A 27500-nucleotide genomic window follows, 5' to 3' on the forward strand; every position below is an offset into this window, starting at 1 on the left:
CATATCAGTGTAAAGTATGATAAAAGATTGAGGAAAATGTGATTCCCCGACTGACTCGAGCAGGGGAAGCAACAAGAAGTCTGTAAAGGACATGGCAACGAGCCCCCTGCGCACTGGCACGGTACACTCAGCATCATACAACGTATCATAAAGCCATAAATATGCAAGGAAAGCAACCAGCATTCAAACACGACCAAAGGCCAAAACGCCTCCAGAGAGTTTATGTGCACGGTTCAAATACGTGTTTTACCTTCTGCTGAGATCGCACAAAGCGAGCCATCTACAGTCAAGGTGTGTGATGGGGAGGGGTTCTGGGCACAAGTGCACCCTAGCCCCCGCCTGATCGACTCCTACTGCACAGGGGGAGTACAGAATACTGCCCCTGCCTTTCAACAGCCCTACCTCCCCAACTCCAGACATGCAGTGATCCCCCACTCCTAATAACCTCCTCAAAGGATATACACGTGGGAGCAGAAAAGAGCCTGCTATTCCTCAGGGAATGGGGTTCTGCATGCAGATTTTGGCAGTGAAGAGGGTCCAGATGTTAGTCCCTGTTCAGGGCAGAATTACTTGTATTAACCAGATTTAGGCCACAAGCAACCTAACTTGTAATAGGGCACCCACACTAAATTGTCAACACCGCTGCTTGTCACAACAACAGGTATTGATTAATTCAATAAACTAAAAATAATTATTACCTTTCGTCCAAGCTGTTCTTATAGCTTTGGCGGCCCGAATTGTCACACTTGTAGGCAGGGCCGGTGCTAGGCATTGGCAGTGTGGGCCTCTGCCCAAGGCCTCACACTCGGCCCACCTGCATGGGGCTCACACCAGTTTAACACACCCTCAGCTCTCTTGTACTCCTGCTGATTCAATTGAACGAAAGGAGTATCTATGCAATTGGGCCCATGAGAGGGAAGGAATGGGGCCCTCCCTGGGCCTCTTAGGGATGATGGGAGGGGGGCTCCTGGGCCTCTTAGAGATGGTGTCCCAGTTGCAAGGAGACACATTTTGCAGGTTTGTCCTGCAATTAGGCCTCCTGCCATCTGCCCATTCAAGACACTGTAGGATGCCCATTGTCCAGCACTTTAGCACCACACAGGTCTAATTGCCCCCAAGCAATTCTTACACCTGCAGCCCGAAATGGGCTGTAAAAGAGGTTGTAGCTTGTAGATGGCTGAGAGGATGTGCTGTGGCCCAGGAGAAGTCTGAACAAAGCAGCTTCTGGGACCTGAATATGTTACATATGCTAATTAGAGGAGCCTCGCACATTCTCTTTCAGCCCAGGGCCCCACAAATCCTAGAACCAGCCCTGCGTAGGAGTGTGATGGTTAGTAGTTGTGCTGTTACTGTAATCGGCGGCAGGGGCAGTGTGTGGTGCAAACTGCAGTGGCCTCCTGACGAGAGCCCTGGCGGCTGGCACTTATTGTTTTTCCAATTAAGCACTGATTGGTTTTGGACTGAAGAGGACAACAGAAGCTGCTGCCAGGGGTGCCAGGCTGTGGGTAAAAGCTTGTATTCTGCTCTTCTTTACCGCAGCGTACCTGCATGGTATTGGTTGTTCCTTTGTGGGTTCCTGTTTGTCCACAACAGCACTATACACCCTGTTCCACTGGGGGCGCCCTCTGGTGTTGGCAGTTTTGTCCTCACAGGTCGAGCTGCTGGAATGGCCGTGTGCCGTCCTCTGCAAAAAAAGACGCAACTTTTATCTCCCAAGCCTCCTGTTGCGTGTCTTCCCTTACAATCCTACGTTTTTTGAACAAGTACACTGGGCCTTACGTCACTTTTACGCCGCTGATGCGCCACTTTTTGTGACGCACCAGCGGAGTAATAAATGTGCCTTGTTGCACCATATTTACAAAGTGACGCATCTAGGTAGATGCGTCACTTTGTCAACACCTGCGCCACATTATACCTGCCCCAGGTATACTGTATGCAAGGGGGCGTTTTGACGCAAGAAAGCGTCATAGAAGTGACGCAGTGAAATCTATAAGATTTCACTGCGCCATTTCTTGGATGCTAATGCGTCAAAATCTTACGCCTACCTCATGGCAGGCGTAAGACTGACGCAGGCCCTAACAACATGGGACTTGCCCAAATGAAAGTACACATTGCTGGAGTTGCGTCACTTTTCTGACACACACTCCAGCAATGTGTCACTTTTGCGCCTACAGATACGTCAGAAATACTGACGTATCTGTAACTCCTTGCGACATGATGCGTCATACTGTAAATATGACGCATCGTTAGTGTCGCAGAGAGAGCGCAGTGAAAAGTGACGCATCGCTGTTTTCATGCAGCGATGCGTCACTTTGCATAAATGAAGCCCACTGTTGCTAACGTAAGGGCCATGAAGTCGCAAGTGGTGCACAGCGCTACATTAAAAACAAGTCTTAAATACATAAATAAATAAATCAACAAGAATACATTAAAATATAGATTAGTATGCACCATAATACAGTTTAGATTCATTACAAGTGGCTGACGTCCCTGCATCTTGGTTATAAAGATTTAAAGCGTTTGGGAAGAGGATTATTAATTCGGATTAAAGTACTTAAAGCGTTCAGTGGCCACCAGCTGCACGCCTTTTAATTGAGGAAGGATTCCTAGCAGACCGCATGCCTCACAGGGATATTTTCATGAAAATTATATTTAATCATAAAGGTTCAAAAACGGGACAATGTATTAATTTATGAGGAAAAGCGCAAACGCCGGGGCTTCCACCTCTAGCTGTGCTGGCGTCTTCTGTAGCGCGGAAATGAACATCCCCGCCCCCAGCAGTCTTGCACACATCAGTGATCACTTCAGGATACATTCGAAGTCAGGCCTCTTTGTTAATCATGTCTTCGCTCATCAGGAATTTTCTTCATGTCATCCTCAAAGTGAGGTCCTCGCCTGGTACATAGATCAGGGCCGGTCCTAGGCCTTCTGAGGCCCCGGGCGAAAGGGAAGATGCGAGGCCCCCCTTGTTGCATATTGCGTCACAAGAAGTGACATCACAGAAAGCGACATCGCAGTACTATTGATCTTATTTGGCATCACTGAAGCTAACTAATGTGGATATCAGTAACATGGACAAAAAGTAGAGGGGATTGAAAACACGTGAGCAAATATCAATTTATTATAAAAAGTAGATAAAATTAAATATTGCAATGAAACAAGGTTGAGAGAATGAACACAATGCTTGTTGCAAAATGCAGTGAGGTCACAAACTCCAAACCAGATCGCTTGTAACCACAAAAATGTTTGAACATCTGGCCCATGGCTCTTCTAGCTGACAAGTTAAAACTTTTTGATTCTGCTGGTTTTAGTTTGAAAGTGAAAATTACATAGATTGGTCCAAAGATCGCCGACCTTGCACCAGGAAGCTTAGCACCTACAACAGTGATTACTCAGGATCAGGCACGTTGCCCATTGGGCTCAAAGGGCTTCAGCATCTTTTTAATTGAGATTTTTCAAACAAAGAGTACAGGCACAGTATAGAAGAAAGAGGAGCAATCGCATAGTGGGGTATGAGGACTGTGAGACGGAACAGCATGCTTTGCTATCAAGTTGTAGAGTCAAGGTACCATCATGACGTAACATAACATAGTAACATTTAATCTTAGTATCCTAGGTCATAGGTGCTTGAGATGAGTAAGGAGCTATAAGAGGACTGGCGAGTGTTGAAGCGCAGAGAATTCTAGAGGAGGCCACCTCACCTACCGGTAGTGAACAGCAATGTAGAGCAGACTTTTTGTGCAGTGGCGAGCGTTACTATTACGTAATCTTTAAGGGTGTGTAATATACCGACCTTGGAAGGTTAAAAGTGTTAGCTTGCCTAGGCACGATTTACGTGTAGGAACCGCAGGTCAGGAGTGAGCATCTGATTTACTGACACATCTTGCCAGTAACGCATAAAGAGCATCTTCTGGTCTATGCCGTAGTTCAGGACTAGAGGATAAAATGCATTTTGAAGCAATATGGTTGAGATGTGATAGCATGGCCATCGAAATGATCACTGCAAGAAGTCACTCAGCACCACCACAGCACCACTCAGCACCACCACAGCATCACTCAGCGCCACCCCTGCATCACTCAGCGCCACCCCAGCATCACTCAGCACCACCACATTATCACTCAGCACCACCACATTATAACTCAGCACCACCACAGCACCACTCAGCACCACCACAGCACCACTCAGCACCACCACAGCACCACTCAGCACCACCACAGCACCACCACAGCACCACTCTGCACCACCACAGCATCACTCAGCGCCACCACAGCATCACTCAGCGCCACCACAGCATCACTCAGCGCCACCACAGCATCACTCAGCGCCACCACAGCATCACTCAGCACCACCACAGCACCACTCAGCACCACCACAGCACCACTCAGCACCACCACATCACCACTCAGCATCACCACATCACCACTCAGCATCACCACTCAGCACCACCACAGCACCACTCAGCACCACCACAGCACCACTCAGCACCACCACAGCACCACTCAGCGCCTCCACAGCATCACTCACGACCTCCACAGCATCACTCACGGCCTCCACAGCATGACTCAGCACCACTCAGCACCACCACATTATCACTCAGCACCACCACAGCACCACTCAGCACCACCACAGCATCACTCAGCACCACCACAGCATCACTCAGCACCATTCAGCACCACCACAGCACCACTCAGCACCACCACAGCATCACTCAGCACCACCACAGCATCACTCAGCACCACCACAGCACCACTCAGCGCCACCATAGCATCACTCAGCACCACCACAGCATCACTCAGCACCACCACGGCACCACTCAGCACCACCACAGCACCACTCAGCACCACCACAGCACCACTCAGCACCACCACAGTACCACTCAGCACCACCACAGCACCACTCAGCACCACCACAGCATCACTCAGCGCCACCACAGCATCACTCAGCGCCACCACAGCATCACTCAGCGCCACCACATTTTCACTCAGCACCACCACAGCACCACTCAGCACCACTCAGCACCACCACAGCATCACTCAGCACCACCACAGCATCACTCAGCACCACTCAGCACCACCACAGCATCACTCAGCACCACCACAGCATCACTCAGCACCACTCAGCACCACCACAGCATCACTCAGCACCACCACAGCATCACTCAGCACCACCACAGCATCACTCAGCACCACCACAGCATCACTCAGCACCACCACAGCACCACTCAGCACCACCACATTATCACTCAGCACCACCACAGCACCACTCAGCACCACCACAGCATCACTCAGCACCACCACAGCACCACTCAGCACCACCACAGCACCACTCAGCATCACCACAGCATCACTCAGTGCCACCCCAGCATCCCTCAGCACCACCACAGCATCACTCAGCGCCACCCCAGCATCACTCAGCGCCATCACATTATCACTCAGCACCACCACAGCACCACTCAGCACCACCACAGCACCACTCAGCACCACCACAGCATCCCTCACGGCCTCCACAGCATCACTCAGGGCCATCACAGCATCACTCAGGGGCACCACAACATCACTATGCGCTACCATAGCATCACTGAAAGCCACAGCATCACTCGTCGCCACCACATCACTCCGCGCCATCACAGCATCAATATGTGCAACCATTCAACAACAACTGGTTCAAATACATTCTCTCAATGTTTCAAGCTTTATTACAAATGTCACAAAACGATGTTAATATTTCACTTCTGTTCTTGGATTTTCTTCACAATAAAATACACTGAACATAATCTTCACAAAAGTTATTTACAAAAGTTTAAGCTGTTGCCATTATAAATTACAATCACTTTTATTTAAGTATTAATTAATTAAAAAATTAAAAGCCATTGTTATTTGTAATATCAATACATCTAAGTCACGTAAATACAAAACATGTTGCTTTACAAATGCTATAGGTGTCACATTTGCGAAAGTTATAACTATTGGCATTGTAAATGACAAAGCTATTAATTTAGCTATTTTCAAAACCAACACATAAATAATAAAATTGTCATTTACAAGACCAATAGCTCAAACTTTCCTAATGCGAGACCTATTGCATTGCAAATGCTTGTTTAAAAGGTCCACTATACTTAAACGGCAAGGTGCTGTTCTACTAGTAATTTATGAACGTGGTTTCCACTGCAACTGATTTTGCTTCACTTACTTTTTCACGTCTCTGCTTCCTGCCCAATAGCCACCGATGGCTACAATGCCCACATTACAAAGATGATAACAATTTTGTAGTCCAGGACAGGCTCATTGGAGGCATACATTGCCACCTTCACTAACTTGCCAAATGTATCACCAATATATAAATGAGTCCTGCTTAAAACCTACACTCTTTCTGCGCTTTCTGAAACAGACACCGAAGGCTACAAGGCCCAGGGAAGGGGGCCCCCACACCATGACCTTCCAGCTCGACACAGTGCTATGAGGCCCTGGGAGGGGGCCCCCCTCCCCTGGGCCTTCAAACCGTAACAAGGCACTTCCCAAGACACTGCAGAGAGCTCATCAGAGAGCAAAAAAAAAATAAAAAACTGAAGGGGTGTGCTTCAATTGTAGCTGTACCTAGCTTAGATGGCAACAGTAAATATATTTTCGATGTGTATGTAATATTGCCCCCCCTGTCAGATCAGTACAAGTCAAATATTGCTTATGCATAAATTTTAAGATACAAGACACTGCCCTACCAAGATTCGAAGTATAACAAAAGCCAGTTGATCTGGCTGCTCCCTCCTCCCCTCACCCACCTTCTCTTACCTGTGTCCGGCTGGTGCTCGAAAGAAACAAAGGGGCCTCTGTTGCTTGGATACAAAATGCCCAAACAGAGCCGAGAATGGCCGGTACTTAACCAAGGCGCCCGAGGCGCTGCCGGGGGCCCTGAAGTGAGCTGTGAAAGTGTGACCTTTCACAGGGGCGCGAGGCCCCCTGTGTTTTGCTGAGCGCGAGGCCCTGGGCGGCTGCCCACACTGCCCATGCCTAGCGCCGGCCCTGACATAGATAGACCCGCGCCTCCTAAATAAGAAAACGAAGTATTTACCAACAGGTTGACAATCTTTGTCCGAGTGTTTGACGACGAGAAGCGGCGGGTCACTGGTTTCATCCCGGACCTGTGACCTCCTGGCCGAGACTTACCGAGCAATTAGGAAAACTCATTAGAGAGCGAGGGATCGCTTTGCTAATCGTGTGCTAAACTCCTAATCCAATGTAAGACTTTGATTCAGAGACCGAGCGCTCTCGTGCGTCTCTGCCTGTGGATCAGGGGATTCATTGTAAGAGGACACGCCTCGCGTGACTCCAATCCACGCTGTGGTTTGTTTGTAAAACAAGTGCCATTTATTTCCAAATATGCCTTGGATAGAAACTAACTGAAAAACATGCTTTAACTTCGGACCCCCTGCGTGCCCCCCACCGGGCCATTTTCTATCCACGGTGTGTCCTGGACGCCTCCACATTTGGGGGTCCATTAGGATGGCGGGCGGACAAAGTCCGCCCGCCACCCTAACGGAGATCGGGACCACCCGCCATAAGGGCGGGGGTCCCGTTGGGGGTATTAGGATGTGCCCGCCACAGTGGCGGGCACATCCTATATGTTTTACATTGTGGCGGGCGGTGCTCTGTGCACCGCCCGCCACAATGTAAAACATAAGTTGACGCATTCACACATGCAAAGCGGCAGGCACCGAGCGGTGCCTGCCGCTTTGCATATGTAAATGTTGGGGGGTACCCCCCATGTCCCCCCCGACAGTGGCGGCAACCTGGGGCCCTGCAGGGGGCCCGCAGCAATCTCTGCCTGCCTTTCCGTGGCGGCATTGCCGCCGCGGAAAGGCCCACACATTTTGCCATCGTAATATGGCTGGCGGTGTCCATTGGACACCGCCACCATATTAATCTATTACCGCCGCGGTCGCAAGGCGACCGCGGCGGTAAAGCGGTGGACGGTCTTTCCGTCCGCCACTGTCCCCTCCGCCATCCTAATCTGGCGGAGGAGAAAACGAGAGTGGTTGTCGGACGGATTGCCTCTGCCAGGGTGGCGGTGGCCACCGCCACACTGGCGGAGGCAATCCGCCCGATATCCTAATGGACACCTTAACGTTTTCTCCCCTGGCAAATTGAGTGGTACTACTGAATGTCTCTGGACCTCACTCCATTTTATCAGAACTCCTTAAACTTTAGGGGCCTTATTTATGAGGCCTAGCGATAGTTTTGCGCTTCCATTGCGTCACTTTTTGTGACGCATCGGCAGCGTAAAACATGCCTCCTGTTGCACCCTATTTACAAAGAGATGCATCTAAGCAGATGCGTCACTTTGTAAACCCCTGCACTACATTATACCTGCGTCAGGTATAATGTATACAGGGTGGGCGTTCACACGTAAGTAAGCCTCATAGAAGTGACACAGTGAAATCTACGAGATTTCACTGTGCCACTTCGAGGGGGAAATGCGTCAATATCTTACCCCTGCCTCACAACAAACGTAAGACTGACGCAGGCCCTTTCACATGGGGCTTGCCCCATGTGAAAGGGAGCATTGCTGGAGTTGCGTCACTTTTGTGACACACTCCAGCAATGCATCACTTTTGCGCCATACAGATACGTCAGAAATACTGACGTATCTGTAACTCCTTGCGACATTATGCGTCAGACAGTAAATGTGACGCATCAATCATGTTGCAAGAAGGGCGCACTGAGAAGTGACGCATCGCTGTTTTCAGTCAGCGATGCGTCACTTCTCATAAATGAGGCCCAAAGTTCTTTTCCTACTGTGTTTTGCAACGTCTTCTAGGGGGAGGGTGTATCTGGGTGCCAGAAGAACATTTTTTGCACATGACATTACCAACAATGCACGTAGGGCCGGCTTTAGGGCAGTGTGACTGGTGCGGCCACTCTGGGAGCTGACCTGTGGATGGAGGGGCGACCACATGGGAGGGAGCGCTGTGTTTAGCAATAACTTGTGATTGGACACTTATGCCTGGTGGTAGTGAGAGAATACAAGGAGGCGGTCATGGGGTGAGGGGCCACCAAAATGATTCTTGCAGCGGGCGCCACCAGCGCTGAAGCCGGCCCTGCGTGCACGGAGTACTACAAGTGGGTCCCTGCGGCACTAGAAACGTTTGTCTGGTGATTGCTTCCTCCATGCCCTCATCTAGAAAGGAAGCAAGCTTCACATTTTCATGGTAAGACCTTGCATTCTTCCTGTACAGTACAAAATGTACAGAAGAGGCTCTTGAGTGCAAAATGCAGGGGTCACTGTCGTTGCCATGAGTGTGATGTCTTCTTCGACTTGATGGCCTTCAGGTTTTTAGTTGCACACGTTTTTAGCTTGTGTAACTTGTGCAAGCTTTTAAAGTCTTCAAACCACAGGCTTAATCCAATGGAGCCAGTGTAGGAAGCACATTTGTTCCAAAGCGCAGTCTTTCCCTGTCACATCCCAAGACTGATCCAGGAGGTCTGACCATTGAGAGGAATGGCTCATAGTCAAACTAAGTGTTTCATCCGCATGTGTCGCATATTGGTGCAATAGTATCTGGATCTTTCAGAGTCCTCAGTAAGAAGACAGGGAGTCGACAACAGGCAGGATGGTATTCTTACACCTCTCTTGAGGTTATTTCTTAAAAAACACAATGGGGCCAGGAACTGACCTTTTGAAGGAGAAGTGGCATACCATTGGTAGTTGACCCTAATCCAATCTTCAAATGAGGTTTTAACCTCCGCTTTGCCGCCAACTTTTATTATGTTATGGCGACGGTCCTTTTCTAGGATTGTGTCAAGTGGCACTTAATCGCTGCTGACATCCCTGATATGTAGATATCTCAAATGTCCAAGGATATGCTTGTGTTGAAGGACCACTCTCTGGCCTCTATGTTTTCCATCTTTGTCCAACTTTGCACAGTCTACACTAGTCCATATGTCATACACACCAACACTAAAAGTTATTTCCAGTCAGATTTGATGTTTATTCTTTTCAGAGTTAATTTGATTTTGGTAGCAAAAACTCACACTTGTCAAATACTAGAAGTAACTGCACTGGAGCAGTGAGCTGAGGTACAATTTAATTTTACCAGAGGCCATTCATTTGGAATCACAAGGAAGACTTATATCAAACAAATGATCTTTAGGTCTCCATAGCCTTCTAGGCCAGCCTTCCCCAGCAAGACTCACTGAGGGCAGACCTAATTGCGATATTTTCGCATAACACTTCTAAACAATATTCAAGAACTGTATGGGCGATAGGCCTAAGATTAAGGGACCGAATCTCAAAAGCATTAACGTGTATGGGAAGCAACACTACAGTGGTACTCTTTGTTTGTCTGCATTGGGCCCAAAACTTTCAACTTCCTGTTAGATATGTTCTAATTGTACATAAATATTGCCTGATCATTCCCACTTTTGATGGTTTTGGGGCCAATTCACAAACACATACAAGAGTATGTCAGAGGGTACTGCAGGGGGACTACTTTAGGTACTTCTAAATTAATTGTTGAATAGGCCCTGCCATTTTTATTACATTACATAATTTCTATCTTTTGTATTATTTTGCTCCTTCAATGCATTGAACTTCCATTTTATGGAGTTCCATTAACAGCATGAGAATACAAACAACGCTGTCTAATGATATTCCTTTAATCAAAAACAAGACCAAGGATTACCCATGGATCTGGCTTCAAAAACTAAAAAAAACAGGTAACAGCAGTGCAGAACAGTATCTCCTTTTTCTGCATCTAGATGATAGATTTTGTGGAAAATGCTTCAAACCCATAATTATGCCCAAAAAGGCTGCAGAATTGAAGAATTCTAGTGGGCCTGCTCCAGTGGTACAGAAGGTTAACCTCCCATAACAACTGAGCTTGCACAGTTCAAAATACACATAATAATAACAAAAAGATTTTTGAGTCGGTGCAACATCTGGTTTAAAGGTCCTTAGCAGAGTGTTGACCAATAGCTGGGTGTCCTCAGTTCCACTGCACATTGCCATGCATTGCCTGCTGAAGGATTTTGACTTACTAGCAGTGGGTAAGGTAGCACGTTGAATATCTTGTCCTCCTAAGGCCTACAATGGCACCTCCAGTCTTATAGACTTGTATTTCTGCACAGGGTCAATTGTATTACAAGAGACTCAGGCTTAAAGGCTCATTCTCTTCCAAGTTACACAGAGGAATCTGGTTGGGTGGTGTGCTGTTCACTGCTGGCCTTCCTACCAGCTCAACTTGCTTAAGACAACATCTAAGTGCACTTTAAAATACAGGAAAGAGTAAACTTCAGGCACTGGAAACTTATTGAGGGACAGGCTTTACAAGATTTCCACATAAACTGCATGTGGTCTGCGGACATTTGACATATGGTTTGGCGGATCCAGACCTAAATTGCAGTGTATCAATTTCTCCAAGAAGTTGCCTGCTAATCATTACTCATATATTCTCTCACCTTGCTCCTAATATCAGATCAAGGCCACAGCAGAACTGGCACAACATCAGCATGATCGACCTAAGCTGGTAGTGGCTTTTTAGCCAAATTCGGTTTGGATTCTTTGATTTGTTGCTTTACTTTCTACTATGTGTATTAGGCCTCCAAGCAGGGTGAGGGACCGTCCTCATGCAGCAGCAGACAGGCAGCTCATGAGTCTGCCACCTTGCATCCGAGGATATGCCCACCTGAAGTGCTACCGCCCTGCAAATTGCATTTGTAACCTAGACCAACAGTTCTTCATAGGGTTCTCAATGGTGTTTAGAAACATGGCGCAATCTAGATTACCGATTACACCCCACGCAGATATAATCCATTACTCAACACTGATTCAGTTAAATAATAGATTATACATCAGTGATTACTTTAAAAATATTCAATAAATGGTAGCATAGGGATCTCTTGGATATGTGAAACTTACCTCATGCATGGACATAGGTTCACCAAAAAACTACTGGTGACAAAATTGACATCAACGTTTGACCCACAATGGCATCACAGGGATGGCAGTGTCTCCTGTCCTTAGCCCCTCAACAGCCTATACTTTGTTGGAGTTGTAAGGGAAACTAGGGGAAGCTACAGAAGGTAAACAAGGCTCTTGAAGCCCTACTGTTTTTTGGGTTCCTGCAGCTGATTTAATTTTTCTTGAAACCACTGTTAGGAAAGATACTATTCGGGGTACGGAAGGACAAGCAAGGAATGTCAGCTGCCACTCCTGAATGGATGGCTTACTACAGAAGACTCCAAGGCAGATCTGTCAAGACTTGCACCAGTGCAAAGTCACTAAAATTGACAGAAACCAGCGCATAGTGTTGAGAAAATATTTCCTTCTTTCTGTGTGAAATGTTTTTGCACCAGAATGTTGCTTAAAAGTAACACAAGCAACACTCCGCACTACTTTGCATTACTTAGCTTAAAGGGAGCAGCCCATGGGCGGTACATATGCGATTCCATGCTACCACTCATTGTTTTGATGCAAAACCCCAACTGATACCATAGGCAGACAGAGGATTTTCACCCCAAAATAATCCGTTATTGAGGTAGGTATTAAGGAGGAGAAATATGTTTGTTTCTCCTAACTTTTTAAACTTTGCTTGCCTTACTATACTATACAGCACACATTTAGGGGGTCATTAGAATGGCAGGTGGATCGCCACCATCGGCTCGGCGGTGGCGATCCGCCCGCCATCCCAACTTGATTTACCCCGCCATATTACTATGGTGGGGGGTATCGCGGCAGACGCAAAGTGCGTCCGCCGCTTTCCGCCGGTCGGCAATTGTTACGATTGCCGGCCGGGCAGATTTGGCCACTAATATGGTGGCAGTGCCTACCAGACAACGCCATCCATATTAGAATGGTTGTGGTAACTGGCCTTTCCATGGCGGCATCGGCTGGCAGGGATGTGCTTTGGGGGCCCTTTACGGGGCACCAGGGAGGCGTGGGGGTGCACTTGAGGGGTACCCAGGGTGGCGGTCGCATCCTAATCAGCGGTGCGAGACAGCCGCAAGTCTGGCGCCCGGCCCCTGCACCATCCTAATGGGCTCCAAAGTGTTGAAACATTTTAAAGTATGTCTAGTCGTAATTTTTGTACTGAAAGTGTAAACTTCCAGTACAAAACCTTCGCTAGACATTACACACACAATCTTGCATGTGTGGCACTAAGCAGCCTTCAAGAGCACAACTGGAGAAGAGCATAGCAGCTCCCTGTCTACATATGGTTCTGTGCTGCTCTCTCACCCTAATGCACCACAGTGCAGCAAATTTACTTGGAGCTGCGTCCTATACGTGGTGCAAACGAGAAGATATTTAACAATATCTTCAACAGTGTGTTCAATATATTCACCAGTTTAGCAACTTTTGCATATATATTATCCAAATAAAATATTTTGATGCAGTCTCTCAGGTTATCTAGCATCCTTATTGCTAAGGTCTTAACAGCTGTCATTAACATTAGCAAGTTGTGGACTCATTATGAGTGCTCCATTAATTATGTTAATCGTTTTCCCTTTTGGAGTTACTATTCCGGGGGCACTGGTAACTCCAGAGGTTGAGCAAATTAGCAGTAACTTAGAGGGTTAACTAGAAATGAAGGAGAACCAGAAGAATTAATAATTCCAGTCCCGATTCCCCGAGTAATTTCTCATTTCCCCCTGATATTTCACTCAGAGACTTCCGATAATTTTATCAGGAGGAGTATTGGGTGGAAGACAAACGATCTGCAGTGTCATCTCAGATCTAGTCATTTTCAATGGGGCCAATTATTCCAATTAATACACTGTTAATTTGACAGGTCAAACCTGCAGAACATTAACAAGTAAAAAATGCTCGATAAATGCCAAATAAAGGAATTTTGCTGCTATAAGCACTGAAATCTGGATGTTATGGCCTATTTTCAGATTATAAAAAAATACCATCTGATACAAGTGAAACGGAGAGAATTCACTTAGAAATGAAGAAGAACAAGGATTATTTATCATTCCATACCAGACTACCCAGTAATTTCCAATTTTCCCCTGAGATTTCACTCAGAGACTTCAGATGTTTTTAGCAATACGAGTCATTGATTAAAGACACAATATCTGCAGTATTATCTCGGATCTGGTAATATGCTATCAAGCCATTAATTCCGATGAACTCTCCATTAATTTGACAGGCCAAATCTGATGGGAATTTAAAAATGATACATGCAGCATAACTACTGGGACATGGGCATTTTGGTGTAGTACCCAATTTTCAAAACAAAAATTAGAATCGATGATAAATATCACAGTTGATGAATTCTAAACACCTTGGTGTTGGATTTTATTAGGTGTGGCAATTGTTGAAGTTGACACCACCAGCCTAAATGCAACCACTTGCTATACCAGTTCATGAGTTGTTGTTGTTGTTGCACTGCTTTTTATCTCTCTTGCAGTTGTTCCACCCTATAGTGTATAAGTAAAATTTGATTTACGAGTTGAGATCAATAAAAGCAGTAAATAATGATGTAACATAATATTAGGCAAGACAAGTCATGAGCAGAAAATGTACTACCCAGTTATCATGTGAGGAGTGCATAGCACACCAATAAAGTAAGTGCGGCTGAATGGGCCTTGCATACCCAGCAGAACACCACCTGAAGGTGTGGGCATTCTCCAAGCACAACTGACTAAGTTAATGAATTGTTCTAGGGTGTTAACAGTGGGATTTCTAGTATACTCCTCTTGCCAACAGTTGGATTAAATGAAAATTTGAAATTTGAAATCTGAAACATATCTAAAACTCAACCATTTAGATTGCTTGTGCAAACAATGTGAGCCTTCATTCATTGAGTGCCTGATAGTTTAATATTACAACCACCAGCAATAACACAGGAGAGTGAATGTTTGAAACAAGATGGGACATAATAAATGCTGCTAATTGTGTTAATGAAGTTATTCCTTAATGCAAACGTTGGTTATGCATGGGTGCGAGAGAAGGGTTCGATTGCATATGAGCTTGTTAAATTACTAATTGATTGCTAAATTTCAATCTTATCTTGTTTTTGAATATCAGGAGTTGGGAGCTGTTTGATATAGATTATAAATAGGATAATATTAATTTAATCTTGTGCAACACTGATGAGTTATTATAAAGTCATACATTGCTAAGATCATACACAGTGCATCATTTTTGGTTGAAAGTATCATTTTATCCCTTGCATAAATCAACTAAAATATACGGAACTTCTTTGGTTGAAAGTGTCATTGTATCCGTTGCGTAGATCAACCAAAATTTGCTGAACATTTTTGGTTGAAAGTGTCATTTTTTCCCTTGCAAAGATCAAGTAAAATTTACAGAAAAATCTGAAAATTTTACAAATCTATACTAAGTTATATAAATATTCAGGAAAGTGGAGCTAGGGGGGGAAACCATTAAAGGATTGCTTATGAGTTATATGTGGTCTTCTTAATGAGAATAGACAGAACAATCGGTATGGCATAATGATTTTGTGTTATGAAATTGGTTGTATCATCCAATGATCAGCATGTTGTGTCCGAGCTCACAATGAAAGCAGTCATCATAGTATTCCATTAACGAGTGCCTATCAATGATTGTAACATCAAAAAGAGTACAAATCTATCAGTGGCACATACATTTGTGGAAGAGGATAGTACGTCACTACTATCTCTTAAGTGCCCTTGGCTTGGAAATGTGCCCGTATCTCTTCATTCTGTACCTATTTACCCATAATGGGACTACAAACACACATACAAATACAACTAATATTAAAAAGATAATCCAGACTGAAGCAGCTTCTTGTGGGTATGGCACAGAAAATGAATTGCTTAAAAGTAATATGGGTATGTGAAATTACAGCTATTCCAAATTTCATTACATTTTGAGCAAAACCTGAAAAAAGCCATGAAATGTCATGACATTTGACAAGGGATTCTTAAAACATTGCTAAAAAATGAATCTGCAAAAAGGTGTTGTGGCCAAAAATCTTCTAAGTTTAGTTTCTGCTGTTTTTATTAATTATTAATAGTATTATAATTGAATCAAGCTTCACACACTTTTCAATTGTTTTGCTGAAAAACCACATCAATTGTCTTCGCATTTAACGTTTTCTACCTGTGAGCACATTTAGCCAGAAGTATATTGGAATTATGTTCAATTCTGCTGAGTTATCATTATGTTCAACCTCAAACCATGCATAATTGTAGTATTTTTCACTAACATGTTCAATGGTTTGTTATTGGACAGAATTACTGTACGTACCAGCTCTAGGATCATATGTAATTTATACAATGCTCTTGATGTTAACCATAAATATTTAATTTTACTTATTTCTCACTGTGCATCAATGAAGCAATACTGCTGGGGGGCGCTGGCAGAGTACTGCCAGCACATTCGAAGGGGAACATGTCAGCAGCATAGTGTTAAAATAAAACTGTTGTACAAAACAATGTAAAATAATAATACAAATGAAATATGCATGCTACTTATTTAACAAATTATATGTTATATATATGCATAAATATATATATGTATACATATATATATAATATATTACCTGAGATATTAGGAGAAAAATAACTGCCATATTTAATAAATCTTTCTTCTTACCAAAAGCCATGTAAATATGTTATCTGTATAAAAAGAATTTAATTTTGTCATTAATTTATGCAATAGAAATAAAATTTCTTTTTTCTGTTAAATATGCTTGTCTTTGTTGAACTGTGTACATCCAACCTGGAGAATATTTAACTATGGAGACAGAAGTTATTAATAGCATGATCCATGCTTGGACACTTTAATTGCATTATCTTTCAGTATACCACCAAAAGTTTAGATCTACAGCTTTGCCCAACCTTTATTTCAAATCCAATCCACTTGATTTACAATAAAAGAGTGGGGATAAGAGAGAGAGCGAGAGAGAGAGAGAGAGAGCGAGCGAGAGAGAGAGAGAGAGAGAGAGAGAGAGAGGGAGCTAATACAGTAATAGTGATAAATATTACCAACTTCCAGTCAACCAGCATTCCAGTTATTAGGATTTGATTTGTGGTATCAGCAATAAAAAAGTTTAAAAGGGCAAAAAAACTTTGAATAACATATACACTATGATCTGTACTATTGAATAAAGTGTGGTTAGGGATTGTTCTCCGAAAAAAGGACATTTATAACAGTAATAAAAACATTACTAAAAATATACAAGCTAATACTATTTAGCTATTAATATAAGGAAGGAATTAGCATTAGGAGGTTTATCCTCAATTAAAAAGTAAGGGCCCGTAAACGATCACGGTGGGACAGCCACCATCAGGCTGTCAGTTGCAGTCCCACAGCCATCGGCCCATACAGGACCGCCTGCCGCTTTAGGATGGCGGGCAGATGGTGGGTGGGCGGAGAGACCATCCGCCATGCATTCGACCATCTAAAGCAGCTCATCGGACATACTGCAATCCCTACAATGGTGGCGGTACCTGATCAGACACCACCATAGGGATTGCAATGTCCCTTTCGGGTGGTCAACTGCCATGAGAAGGCTGTTGGAAAGTGACTTTTAGGACCTCTAGCGGGCCCACCTTACCCCCTAGACATCCGCCATGGGCCCTGGGTGGCATGTATGTGTCCCCCTAAACATCTCTACACCATGTGCACGGATGTTCACAAACATGCCTTGTAGCATTGCGGCTTGTGCTGCAGCCCTTTTTCGGGCCACAGCACAAGCCTCAATGCTCGGAGGCATGTTTACGACCACCTCCACGGTGGTCAGATTGCAATCTGTCTGGCAGGACTTCCAACTATCTGGCGGCTGTTCCCGTTCCCGACAGGTTGGCGATTGAACGCTCGTCCGACCGCCATCATAATCGGGCCCCATGACTTAACATTGTTTTTCTACATGAAATTTGCTAGGCAAAATGATGGCACTAAAAATATTTTTACGACATCACAAATCAGGGAATCCAAAGTTATAGAGGGAACATCTAAGTGCACAGCTTGTAGCAGTTAGGTGGAATGTTCATAGAAAAAACCTAGTTTTCTACAGTATATCAATGGATTTAGGGCCTGATTTAGTTCTCGGGTGACAGGTTACTCTGTCACAACATTGACTGATATCCTGTCCATCAAAATACAAATCCCATTATATTATATCCTATGGGATTTATATTCAGTGGATGGGATATCTGTCACTGTTGTGATGGTGCAACCCATCGGTCCGCTGAGATCTAAATTGGGCTGTTAGTTTGTTAATAGGGACAATAAATGTTGGGGCCAGGTCTAGAAATAGACAAGTTATTCATATTGTTAGAACTGTAATATGTCAATGATGTACAGTCCTGGCCTTGGAGTTACTGTCCCATTGATAAACTAGGTCATTCATTTATTAGACGTGTGATCATAAATTAAGTTCTGTGGATGTCAGTTGACTCTGTGCTGAAAAAATGCCTACCTCAAATGTGTGTCACATGGTACTGTAAACATAGGGGCAGATTTGCAAGAAAGTCCAGCAGCGTGGCACCACTAGCCCTTTAGCTGCGTCATGCTGCAGCACTTTCAGAGCACAGGTATGCAACATATTTACAATGATTTGTCGCATTCCTGTGCTCCTACCTGTGCTGGTGCATAAACAGCTGCCATGCGCGGGCGCAGGCACCCTTTTACCATGGTGCAAGGATGCCTACGTCATGGGGATATTATTTTTTTTTTTGCAGAAAGGGGCACCTTCCTGCAAGAATACAATCACTACAGGCATTTTCCTCTTTCAATGCGTGCTGTAGAATGCAGCACACACTAAAAGAGGGAAAAAACTAGGAGAAATTAAAAGATTGCGCCTCGCTACACCACCCCTAGGGTGGCGTAGCATACTGACGTATTTCCAGGTTTACAAATCCTCATAAATCTGGAAATGTGTCTGGTTCCAAGGGTGTTGTGTGGGAACACCCACAGCAACACCCATAGAACGCCCCTTTCACGCAAAGTGCTGCATGTACAAGGGGTTTATTTACAAGGACAGGAAAAGCCATGCAGGGTACCTTTTCCAGTCCTTGTAAATATGGAGCAGAGAAATGCGCTGCCTTTGCATCACAAAAAGTGACGTACTGGCAGCAAAAGGGGCTTGTAAATAGGCCAAATGCATGCAGATAGTTTAAGCTTCACATACCCAGCAGTCTTTGTACATGCCCCAAACTGTTTTCTGTATTATCGCATGAGAAAATACACAATTTTCCCTATCCATAATTCTACAGTACAACCCTGTATCCCATAGGAAAATCTTGGACTATAACGAATTGACAAAAAAAGTTCCCTCTGGAGACATTCAAATAAATTAAGGGTCTCATTAGTAATACATGCAAAACTTACAAAATTCTGCAAAAGTTCATTTCAGTGCAAAAACTAACACTTTCAATATTCACGTCATAGCATGGTTTCAAAAGTAGCTTTACGCATATTGTGAAGGAGTGCAGGGTGTGCAGTGCTTCCATTTCGAGGTAAGAGGATTCAAATTATGAAAAAAAAGAGAGATTGAGTCAGTGATATCCCAGCAGGGCTACCTTTTTATTGGTTTTCCTAATAACTTGCTTACATGGGTATGTCCAGGCCTGTAACAACGGACAACCGGAGTAGCTTTTTAGGTTTCGTAACCTGGCGAGGGGCGAAGCCACTCCCAGATCGAAATCTGTTGTTTCTAATAGTGAGGTTAGGACAGCCTCTGTTTCCAATTGGCTAGCTCCATAAATGGAGGCTAGCCATTGGGAGGCAGAGGCTGTCAATCGCGTTTTCTCTCGAAAACGCGATTCGGGGGCGTTTCTGGTGCTTTTTTTAAGCCCCGCCCCTTTGTCCCGGGCCGCGCTGCGATTGGCTGCCGGCCCGGGACACCCCCGTGACGTCATTCCCGGGCCGCGCTGTGATTGGCTGCCGGCCGGGAAACCCCCGTGACGTCAGCCAATCACAGCGCGGCCCGGGACCTGACTTGTTCCCTTTGATCTCACTTATAACCAATGTTGACACGTATGCTGGCTCTAGATCGCATTCTTCTATCGCCGTCCTTAAAGGGGTAATTGTCTAATGAAAGGCTCAGCTGAATAATTAGTTTAAAGTTCAGAAACGTCAACAGACCAGATTTCAAAGACGTGTCCTTGAAAGTGTCCATCTGTCATTTTGTAACTCTCAAAACAAATCACGTTGTTAAATACATTGCGTGAAATAAAATGATTAATTGCCTCTTTCTGCATTAAACGAGTAACAACTCTCGCCTTGAAAAGTTCTCACTTAACCTAGTTAACTTCGTCACCTCCTTTGAACAGAAAGCCCACCCTGTTATTTGTTTGTAAGTTTGCTCTCGTAAACATGTTGTCTGCTCAGGGTCGCTGGCAGGTGGTTACCCCCACCGCGTACACAGCCCTAAGCTTGAACAATACTTTACTGGCCCGTGTTTTGGGGATTCACCTTTGATTGGATGAGATGTTACTAGGCTGTGTACCAGCCTAAGGTGCCGGCCATTCAGAGCACAGAAACAAAAAAAGGACGAGCGTGGGAGCAAGCGCTCTTACGTCAACGGTAAGCAAACAAAAAGGACATCTTCAAATGTTTTAGATGTAATTAAAGCAGCCTAAAAAAACTGCATCTTGTCAGCAATGAAAGGACTTAGCACCTCAAAACCACGTTTGGCTCCAAAAATAGAGCTAGAACGAGTACGTCCTGGCTTAATTAACAAATAAAAAGAGTAACACAGTATTCAGGCAAAAACACGTGTATATATATTGCAAAATACTGCTTAGTATATTATGTTGAAAAATATACGAGTGATAATGGAAAACCTTGCTTTAATTCAGACATTATAATCATTAAGGGAGCACAGTGTTAGACTTACACAATTCCAAGGTGGCGGGAAACGGATTGCGTGATGAAAGGCCCGTTTTGAAAAATATGTTGCTCTTAAAATACGGTGGCTCGTAAGGGGAGGACTCTGACAGAAAACGAGCTCCCCCTACTGGATCTCCAGCATTCAACGGACGCCTCGGATGGCTCCTGTGCGCGGCACGGGCTCCCCCGGGTGGCTGGCTGCGGCTATACAGTCAGGCTGGACCCGGCCCCCTGTACACAGAGAGATGCTCCCGCAGCCGCAGCTCCCGCGGCCCCCCGAGCCTGGGCCGCCCCCCGGGGGCAGCCTGGGAACACTGAGCAACGCCCAGCTCCGGGAACTGCTGGGAGACGAGCGGAGGTTGCAGAGAATCGTGCGGCTTAGCGGGCAGGTGAGGGGGAGGGGCGCAGGGGAGGCGGGCAGCTAAGAGGGGGCAGCAGGGGTAAGCTAGGATGGGGCATAGAAGGAGGGCAAGAGATGGGTCTGGAGAGAGCTTGTGGGGCCATGATGAGAAGCTAGTTCATAGCAGTAGGGGGCAGATGGAAGAAGAGAAGAGGGAATATCATATGAGATGGGCAAAAGAGGGAACCTGGGGCAGGGGGGACGGGAATGGGATGCAGGCAGGCAGGAGGAGCTTGAGGCAGACACAGGTGGGGTAGGAGAAGGGCAACTAAGGGGAATGGTGGGCAGAAGGCCGAGAGTGGGTCAACAGAGTAGAGGCGGGAGAGGTTGCTAAGAGAGGGCAAGAGATGATCCATCCTTAGTGGGAAGCATAGGATGAGCAACAGAAGGGCCTACTTGCTGAGCACCGTGAGTGGGGCAAGAGAATGCACTTGAGCAACAGGCTTCATGGGCACAGTAGGGGGCAGGGGATGAACCTTAGCCAGAGGAAGTAGTAGGGGCAACAAGGGGGCCTAGAATGGGGAGAGATACGATGTTGCACAAGTGGATGTAGAGAAAGGGATTGAGAGAAAGGGAAAGACATGGAAAGGGTCAGCCTGGCTATACGAGAGAGAATTAAATGGGGGTTTGAGAGGACACGTGGAGAGCATATGAGGGAAGCACAGGACTAGGGCAAGCTAGGGCAACAGGTGGTAGGTAGCATCTAAGGAGAGGGCACAGGACAGGGGAGATAATGAGTTGTGATTTTGTAAACGGGAGGGAATTTGTGATATGACGTTGTATGGGGGCAACAACACCATTTTTGTTCGGATGTAAATGTATACAGATTTCTTACAGGCAACATCTGTCCTGACGTTTGAATGCAACCCAATTACAGCACAGCTATGCAGCTTATATCATGTTGTGTGAATATGACTTTATTACAACACAGCCTGGGTTCTTGAATCGGGGTGTGTTTGAATATACATATTGTACAACTCCGAGGGGACCTCGTGTATTATAGGAAGGTGAATGTTACTAGCCGCACCCATTCAGCTGGGTGTATAGAACCATCTTTCAGCACAGGCAGAATGCATCTGGCTGAGAATGCAACTGTTTTACAACACAACCAGGCAGCTTCCATCCAGTTGTTTTTGAATATTGCTCGTTTAATTGAGCACGCAGGTAACATTCATCAACGTGTGTGTATAACTGTATTACAGTATAATACTGTAAAATTAATCAAAGTGTGTAACTGTATTAAAGTACATACTGTAAAATTCAGTATGTGAATGTAAGTATTACAGCATTGGTAGCATCAAAAATAAGGTGTGGAAATATAATTGCATTACAGGGCAGGCTATCTGGTTTGTATCTTTTAATGTATTACAGCACAAGCAGGCACCTTACATCCTGGATATACTAATTCTGAAACATTGCAGGCTGGCCATACTATTCTGGTATATGAACATGACAAAAGTATCAAAAAGGCATGCAGCTTCTGTAGTAGCATGGGAATTTATACCTTTATTACCACACTGGCATGCAAACTTCCATTCAGTTTGCATGAACAAGTTTATGTAGCACAACAGTTGACAGCATCTGTTATCACTGTAACTTGGTTACAACACAGGAAGCAACTATGTTGCTATGGGAATAAAACTGTTTTCTGGGCCATCAGCATTTCTCAAGGTGTATTTAAATATACCTATGTCACAGAACAGTCTGGCTGCACTATTCGTGGTGTATGAATATTGCTGAACAGAACATGTCTTTCCCAGTGAGTAGAAATATAACTACAATACAGCACAGATGCATTGTATTAATCGAAGGTATATGTTCGAATATAATGACATTACAGCATTGACGTGTCAATTTAAATGTGTTTGTGCATTCATATGTAATTATTCACAGTTTTTGTAATACTGAATGGTACTTTTTGGATGCCTCCGAACACTCCAGGTGGATCATAGGATGAGTAATATTGACAAAAGGTAGCCAAGACTGCATACATTTAGTCGGGGATTATGATGTTTGGGAGGCCTGACTGCCATGACTACTGGAAGTACTCTTTTTTTTATATCACAGATGTGTTTTGGGAGGTTTGGTCAACAAACAAAGTTCATCGTTGGCCTTGCCCTTTCTTCTTTTAGTGTGCAAGTAGCTAGGGCAGGTCTTAATGGACTCATTGTCATATGAGTTGGGTTGTTAATTAAGCACGATGTAGAGGTGTGCGCCGTAGCTAGATTAATTTCAGATGGGCCCATAGACAAGATGTGCTAAGGGAGTCTTCATCACTGTGAAATCTGAGGATTTACACTTTACCTTTTAGGTATTGTGGGAAAAATAACTTAGTCTCAAGTGACTGTCCCCCAAAACTCTTGAGTTTGGTTGTGCAGATGTAAAGGACGATCACAGCAAGTGAGGTTAGACGACCTGCAACACTGAAAACCCTTGGTTAGGTAACTCAGGAGTAGCATTGCAAATACGGATGAACTATCTGCACCTTTAACTGTGCTCTTTTTCAGTTTGGAAGTAAGTGGAAGTTCTTCTGGTTGTCTGAATGTAATACTGTCCGGGTGACAAAGAGAAAAGCCTCGGTGTTTTTTTTAGAGTGCCTTAGCTGGGAGCCCCATGTAGATGCATTAGTGCAAGTGGGACATTGGGTTAATGAGGTTGAAGTAAGTTTACAGGGTTGTTTATAGGAGCTGGAAGACCTTTTCCATCAGGCTAAGAAGCTAAAACACATTTTATGTTTAGTTTTTGACTTGGGATGTGAACAGATGTCACTGTTGAACAACATCAGTTTGCAAAGGTTTGGTACAGACACTTTGAAGGGGTCCTATTACGACCAGTCAGTTAAGGGGACTCTGTATTGGGTCAACTAAGCCCACAAACAGATTTCTGTCTTTGCACCACTGCTGCGTTTTAATGCATGTAGGGTTGGTTGTGCTTTAGGGTCCCAGTGTGCAGTGTGGCTCCCAGATCGCTATTCTAGGCAGAAACTGAACTGGGTCTCACTATCACTCACATAAAAGGGAATGATGTAGGCTTTAATGTTGTGAACCAGTGTGTACATTTATCTGTTAAAGAGGGTTGATGAGAGGAGCCCTGAGGCCTGGCATAATTGGTGCTGCTAATTTTGTGGAGGATTCCATTTAAGGATGGCGGGTGTGTTTTACAAAAAAAAAGTTCTTAGTTGAGCCTTTATCTTTAAGTGCGATGGCTTTTACTAAACATCCTTCAGAATGCACTATTAAATATTTCAAAGGTCACTTAGAGATCCAGTAATGGGCTACCAAGTGTGCCCTATCACGATCCGTCTTGAGCTCTTCTCTATAATACAGGAAGGTGGCATTCATTCTGGTGTATTTCTAGGTCTGTTTTACCTTGCTAGCAGGCAGCATCCTTCCAGATTTGTGAGAGTAGTGCTACATTAAAGGAAAGACTGGCAGCAACAATTTTTGGTTTGTTGTTATATATAACAAAACAGAAAAGCATTCCTTTTGTGTGACACCTCTTTAACATCACAGATGGGAAGCATCTATCCTGTTGTGCAAATAGAGTGATATTACATCAAACACAAAAATTGATGGGAGGAATGCTTGCAATGAGTCTGACCTCTGGCAATCACTCGTGGTACCGTTCCACTTCCAACACATCATTTTTGGAATGTTAGGAGTTTTGTAAAGCGGCTGGGTACTCCATTGAGTGTCCCTGCGCTAGATTCCAAATAAAGAGGCCTCAAGAAACCTATCCAATACTATCTAGTGAATCAGATTTGCCAAAAAAAAAACAGGTCTTAAGTGTTTTCTGAAACAGGAGTTCAGATGGCTCCATTCTCAGGTCGAGAGGAAGTTCATTCATAGCTTAGCGGCCAGGAAGCTAACCTCTCATTCGTGCTCTGTTTAATTATTGGGATCACAGGCGTTGCAGTCCCTGAGGATCTAAGACACCTATTAGAGTGATAGGGTTTAGTCAGAGAGTAGGGAACTGGGACCTTTCTGATTCAGGATTTTATGGCAGAAACAGAGTGCTTTGAAAGATCCTCTTTCCTTAATCGGAAGCCAATTGAGCTTTAAAAGAGCTGTGCCGGTGGAAGAGTATCTAGGAACAAATTTGTTGACATGACTGGAGAGTGAGAGATCACTTTTCATATAGACTCAGAGATTCTTAACGGAAGTTGTGGTAAGCGGAACTGAATTATCCTAAGGCAGTCCGAAGTCAAGTCCACAGGCAAAGGTGTCTCTGAGAAACCGCTCATGACCTCAATTTTTTCTCCATTGAATTTGAGAGTTGGCCCTCAGCCAGTGCGAGATGCGACGCATCCATTCATGAAATGAAGACATTGGAGATTGTGAAGTGTAACTCAATGTGAGAATTAGTTGTGTTGATTAAGGGAGAAATATAATCTGGTTGTGTTTGACAATGATTACATTATCTGCATAATTTACATACGTTATTCCATCCGATCTGTTTAACTTGGCCAAAGGTCTTAAATACATGTTTACTAAGCTAGGGCTAAGGGAAGAACTCTAAGAGACTCTCTGCTCTATTACTCTGAAGTAGGAGCAAAATGGAGGAAGGTGAATTGCTTGCAACCTTCTTTCTCTCCAAGAATGATAAAACACACAAGATGATGGACGTAATGTTGCACAATGGTAAAACATTCACCCCCAGTCACAGATCTGGGTTTAATCCATTGTTATTTTGCTAACCAAGCCACCCCAGTTCAGACATGGCCATATGCAAATCAGTCTTGACCCTCTGCCTCATGGGAACAGTCCAGACCGAACTGCCATGCCATGTCTTCCCAGGACCGGAATCAAGCATCCTAGGACCGATTTCTGGCTATCAGCCGTCTTCAGCCAGGATAGCTTGACTCCAGTGGCTTAGTGAGGAAGGGACCCACGTCTGGGCATACCCTTCTCACATAGGGTGAACAGCAAAACACACATTCTGCTAGAGACTTTGACACAGACCGGTTCTTCCAAATTACATTTTCAGAGGTCTGAGGGCATCATGAGCCTTAGACTACTAAAATGACAGGCCACTGAAGTGGGTGGTCAGTTGAGTAAAAGAGCACACTTTTGTTTATATTCGACAGTGTTGTGATTGGCAGCTGTTGATATTTTGCTTACTTGCCTGGAATCTGGTTAGTGGTCTGGATGATTGGGCTCTTCATATGTGTAAGGGAAATATTATGGTGAGCTACTTGCTCCTAAGGTCTAACCCTGTTTCTTTGGACGTACGGAATGTCATTCTGTTAACAAGAGGGAACTGAAGCTATTTTGTAAAGTTTAAAGGATTATTTCAAATTTTGAAGCTGAACTGAAAGGTTATCAAGACACTGGTCTTGTCTCTCTGTTTTGAGTGTTCAACATGCAACACACAGTGGGAGTAGGGACTCACTTGTAACGATATTCCCAGGTTCCATGGTATTCCTCTTGATTGTCTTTAAATGTGTGTTCGATGGCATGGATATCCCGGGGTAGGGGAGTTAACAGGTTTGTGGCTTGAATGGGGGCATCATTTTTGTATGTATGGACTTTCTTTACAGAGCCCTAAAACGTAGTGCAACTGATCTATTTCCCTGTATGGGATTTGATGGAGAGTTTTTTTTTTAATGGGAAGGGAGACGCTTCTTCTGGTTTATAATGCAAAGGGCCTTAAAATCTACAGTTTAAACAAAGACACACGTGGAGCATTCTTTCTCTTCTCCTGTTCATAACCAAGCCACATTTATCTTTTTGATATTTATTTACTTATTTAGCAGATTTCTATAGCTCACGCCCAAGGTACAGATGCGCTTTACATGTTGACAATGAACGCAACAGAATGTTTTGTATAGAACTCGTAATTTGTTGATTTAACTCATTAGTAGTAAGAATATCAACAAGAATGGGTTCTGGAAAGAAGAGTGAAGTCAGGGGAAGACTTAATGGGGAGAGGTGTTAACGGAAAGGAGGGGGAAACGGGGGTTAGTTGAAGCCAGGCGCGCAACGCCCATTGGACTCAAAGGGCTTCAGCCCCCCACCCCCGTCGTGTGTGGCAGCCCGGGATGAGACAGCTTCCCGGGCGCACTCACAGCCGCACCCGAGTACTTCACAGGTCTTTTATAGACCCTTTGCTTGTCAATGAGGCTTTGATGTTTTTCACACCTTCTTAGTGACCCTGCAGCTCCACTCTGCCTTTTGCTTGAAGAATCAGACCCCCACCCCAAAAAAATGTTCTTAGCTTACCCCGCCCCCCCCCGAAATTTGACTGTAGGTGCGCCTCTGGTTGAAGCATAGTAGGCAA

At 44.6% G+C, this 27500-nt stretch overlaps 1 protein-coding gene and 1 long non-coding RNA gene across 2 annotated transcripts in view; one reads left to right on the forward strand and one right to left on the reverse strand.

The window, feature by feature from the left end:
* Positions 1-1560: 1560 nt before the first annotated feature.
* LOC144824445 (uncharacterized) overlaps positions 1561-27500 on the reverse strand; it is a 186508-nt gene continuing 160568 nt past the window's right edge. The window contains exon 4 of the long non-coding RNA XR_013608951.1: positions 1561-1684. This is a non-coding gene — a long non-coding RNA (uncharacterized LOC144824445). The remainder of the gene's footprint in view (positions 1685-27500) is intronic.
* LOC144824444 (uncharacterized) overlaps positions 20853-27500 on the forward strand; it is a 269249-nt gene continuing 262601 nt past the window's right edge. The window contains exon 1 of the mRNA XM_078683548.1: positions 20853-21210. Coding sequence (XP_078539674.1) covers positions 20980-21210 — 231 coding nt within the window. The 5' untranslated portion in view covers positions 20853-20979. The remainder of the gene's footprint in view (positions 21211-27500) is intronic.

Source organism: Lissotriton helveticus, chromosome 3_1 (assembly GCF_964261635.1).
Source record: "Lissotriton helveticus chromosome 3_1, aLisHel1.1, whole genome shotgun sequence".
Classification (NCBI taxonomy): domain Eukaryota; kingdom Metazoa; phylum Chordata; class Amphibia; order Caudata; family Salamandridae; genus Lissotriton; species Lissotriton helveticus.